The sequence below is a fragment of the Drosophila obscura genome, unplaced genomic scaffold (assembly GCF_018151105.1).
Source record: "Drosophila obscura isolate BZ-5 IFL unplaced genomic scaffold, ASM1815110v1 contig_13, whole genome shotgun sequence".
NCBI classification, from domain to species: Eukaryota; Metazoa; Arthropoda; class Insecta; order Diptera; family Drosophilidae; genus Drosophila; species Drosophila obscura.
In genome coordinates, this window is record NW_024542713.1 from 677182 (window position 1) to 680639 (window position 3458).

The 3458-nt window shown below is 36.4% G+C and overlaps 1 protein-coding gene across 2 annotated transcripts; it reads right to left on the minus strand.

The window, feature by feature from the left end:
* Positions 1-647: 647 nt before the first annotated feature.
* On the minus strand, positions 648-3189 carry LOC121405025. 2 transcript variants are annotated; one of them, XM_041595560.1, is made up of 2 exons: positions 2761-3189; positions 648-2687 (listed from the first exon to the last, which is right to left on the minus strand). In XM_041595560.1, the coding sequence occupies exon 2, from the start codon at positions 2262-2264 to the stop codon at positions 1182-1184; it is 1083 nt and encodes a 360-aa protein (XP_041451494.1). In that variant the 5' UTR covers positions 2265-2687; positions 2761-3189; the 3' UTR covers positions 648-1181. The 2 variants fall into 2 exon arrangements, with proteins under 2 accessions (XP_041451494.1, XP_041451493.1); XM_041595559.1 differs by having other exon boundaries at positions 648-2694.
* Between the last annotated feature and the right edge of the window lie 269 nt (positions 3190-3458).

A 3458-nucleotide genomic window follows, 5' to 3' on the forward strand; every position in this document is an offset into this window, starting at 1 on the left:
CTCGCTCATTAAAATCTATGGAGAGACTTAAATTTAATTTTTTCATATTTTAGGTTTGGTTAACGAATTTTAGATCCAAAGTCTCTAAATAGATTTTAATGAGCGATACTTTAAACGACGCCAAATTAATGCACTTATATACAAAAAAATAGAGAACACAGGATATCATTTTTTTTCGACTTTTCCTGAGTTTTTAAAGTCAAAATTTCGTTAAAAATACCGCACAAAAATCATCATTTTTGCATTCCAATGCTTTATATTTCCCAGACGGTAAGGTGAACTCACAAAGTGTTTGGGCTCAACTTCTAGCTGTTTTAATTATCTTTTCAAAATAGCAAAGTTCTTTAACCAATAGTAAAATACTAGAGTTATGTGAAAAAAACAAGCTACCTCTGAAAAAAAGCTTAAAAACAAATATCAGTTTTCGAAAATTCTTAAAAAAAAAGTCTGCCATAGAAAAAAAAAAACATCATCAAACCATTTCTTAGCCCTAAATCTTTAAGAAAAAGTTCGTTTTTTTCTTTGAGGAAAAATCGTGTTGATTAGTGTAGTTCTATCAACCGACCTATACGCAACCATTTCTTCTGGGATGGAATTCAAAATAGATGCGTTGATCTCATTGACATCTTTATTTGTTCCGGCCAAAATTGCTCTTTCCCTCAACCAGTCATGGTTTCTATAAGTTTGTACAATATTTGGAAACACGCTCTGAATCAAGTATTCCTTCGATGACACAAAAGTGCAAAAATTATTTGGAAGCGTTATGAAGCCAGAATTGTCAACGGGAAGTATGCCATTACCAATGTCTAACAGTTGTCTGGAAAAAAAAATCTGCTGAAGCATCGTTTTGCAATTGAACACGTACACTTGTAGTCAATCTAAGTGTTTTCACAGAGCGCCAGAAATTATATGTTTTCAAACACGCATTAATACCTCCAGCTGCATCCAAAAAGAACAGTCCACCATGTTGTTCTTCGATAGCTCGCAATATTTGGTCGTAAATCGTTCTTTGGTTGATATTTAACCGTGGCTCATTGTTTTGCACAAACGCACTAAGCTCGGCACGATCAAACTGCTGTTCACGCTCCAGTCCTTTGTTGAAAAGGTCGTGTATATGACGATTAGGCGCTGTCATACCTAATTGAGCTAATGCTTTGCTTGCCATCATCAAGCAAAGGTCTTCAATAGCAATCAATGCCTCGTTGTAAATTTCCGGCGTTTATATCACCCGTTTGACGGCGCAATCGATGTAAAAAATCCTCTGACAAATGATTTTGATGTTTTTGGCACAATTCAATTGGCTTTGCTGGACTGCACGTGGCTATAATAATTGCGAAAAGTGTCTGAATTTGATGTGGATGCATCACCCAATGCATGTCATTCTCCAGCATATTCAATCGTTCGCATGCTTCGCGATACGTCCCACACAATTCTTCATCAACAGTTCGCAAAGATTCAAATGATGTTGGTTCACGAACATTTATTAGCAACAATCGCCAATAATAGCACTCTTGATTGTTAGGATGAACTGTATAAATTCGACCTATCGCATCTGAGTGAAACAATACTGGCTGACCATGAACGGCTTTTCCGCGTCTTCGCCTTTGAAAAACTTTTGACGAATTATTCCACGTATAATATTCGGGTACTTCGGCGTATAGCAATGTTTTCGCAAAATCATCTGCTTGACACAACGAAAAAAATGCAGTTAGAGTTGTTGCTGGTGGTTGCGCAGCTCTTCGCATTGCATTTCCGGGTGTGAAAAAAACGCGTTGACCGTTTTCAGGATGAACAGCTAAATGAACTACAGTTGGATGCCTATCATGGATCGGGAATGATAATATGCGCCATACTGCTTCATTTGAACTGATGTATCTGCCCATTTGAAATTTAGTGATTTCATCGTTAACATTAGCAACTGCTCCAAAAACAGCCATATCACTGCCCTTGTTGATGTATTTGCAAATGTATTTAATAGATTGAACTGAATTGCAGACCTCTACGTTTATGTGCGCTTTATAAATCTTAGATAATAACGGTGAATATGGCACAACCCAACGATTATCAATCTCCAAATCTTGATTTTTAACTCTCAAAGTTACCGAATGGCCATTATCTTCAGTTGATCGACGCCGATATTCGGGATATCCATCGTTGCCCGTCACTGTATCGGAGACCAAATTTTTTGGAAAACGTTTGGAGCATTTCCCTTCAACCATACAGGGTGAATTCAAATTCAACGCACCACATGGACCGTGAATCATATTTTTGGTGACCACTTCAAACAATTCAGGATCCACTGTCGGATCTGGAATTTCTGCCGAGATCACATCGTCAATTTGATTCGGCCTTATTTTTTCAATCAGCCAAATTAAAATTTCAATTTTTTTCTAAAACGCAATTGAAACGCCTTGCATGTTCGTCAACCGGTGTTTTATCAGCTCGAATAACAATTTTATGATCGTCAGATGGCATTCGATCAAGCGATGTTTTGAAAACCTGAACCAATTCGTTGTGCTCATTGAACATATTTTGCAAATCGAAAATAATTTGTCTCCGCGTGTTGGTAATAATGGCACACCGACTATCAGCTTCGTCTTCCGCGTTCCCGATAAAATATAATTGCAAAAATTGGTGGTCTGCATGCTCGAAAGTTAACAAAGAGCCAGCTCGATGGTATATTTGACCTTGAATCTCAATAAAATATATGATAGAATGAGAACAAACGTACAATTTGCATAAACAAAACTATTTAATTACCTTGAATGTTGGCATGAAGTTCTCTTATAATATTTGTGGCGCCAAAAGATGTCATTTGAAAACTCGAATTATACTTTCGTATATTGTTCAAAAAATGATTAGACTCAGGTGTCAATCCATTAAATAATGTGCTCAATGGTTGTGGTGGGCTGCCTAATTCAGGCAATTTCACTTTACCACTCGCACAGCACATCCCATCTGCTTCACCTTTAAATTTTAATGCCTGACAATGGCGACAACGGTCGTTCATTGGACCAATTATAATTTGCCTATGAGAAGCGTAATCGGTGACACTACTGTACGCGAACGCTACATCAGGTAGATTTTGAATATCACGACGTTCATTTGCAGTTGTTGCTGCATCATTGTTCCGTTGATTCGAACGGGACCTATCATCAAATGTTATGTTCTACAGAATGACACAAAATAAAATGAAATAGGCGTTCAAACACACATTTTTAGACCAAATTTGTTCTACAGAATGACACAAAATGAAATGAAGTAGGCGTTCAAACACAAATTTTTAGACCAAATTTTAGATTTTTTTTTTTATTAATTTTTAATTTTTGTTCAACCTATACATAGAAAAGTGAACACTTTTGTAAAGAAAGAATGCCGCATACTCTGGCTATAAAATTTAAGATTTTTTTGATTCATTTTTAATTCTTGAAGCCTATTTATAGAAAAGTACAAATTTG

What these genes read in the sequence shown, in the direction of transcription:
- LOC121405025 (XM_041595560.1), bottom strand. Translation starts at nt 2,264, where the DNA reads ATGATTCACGGTCCATGTGGTGCGTTGAATTTGAATTCACCCTGTATG.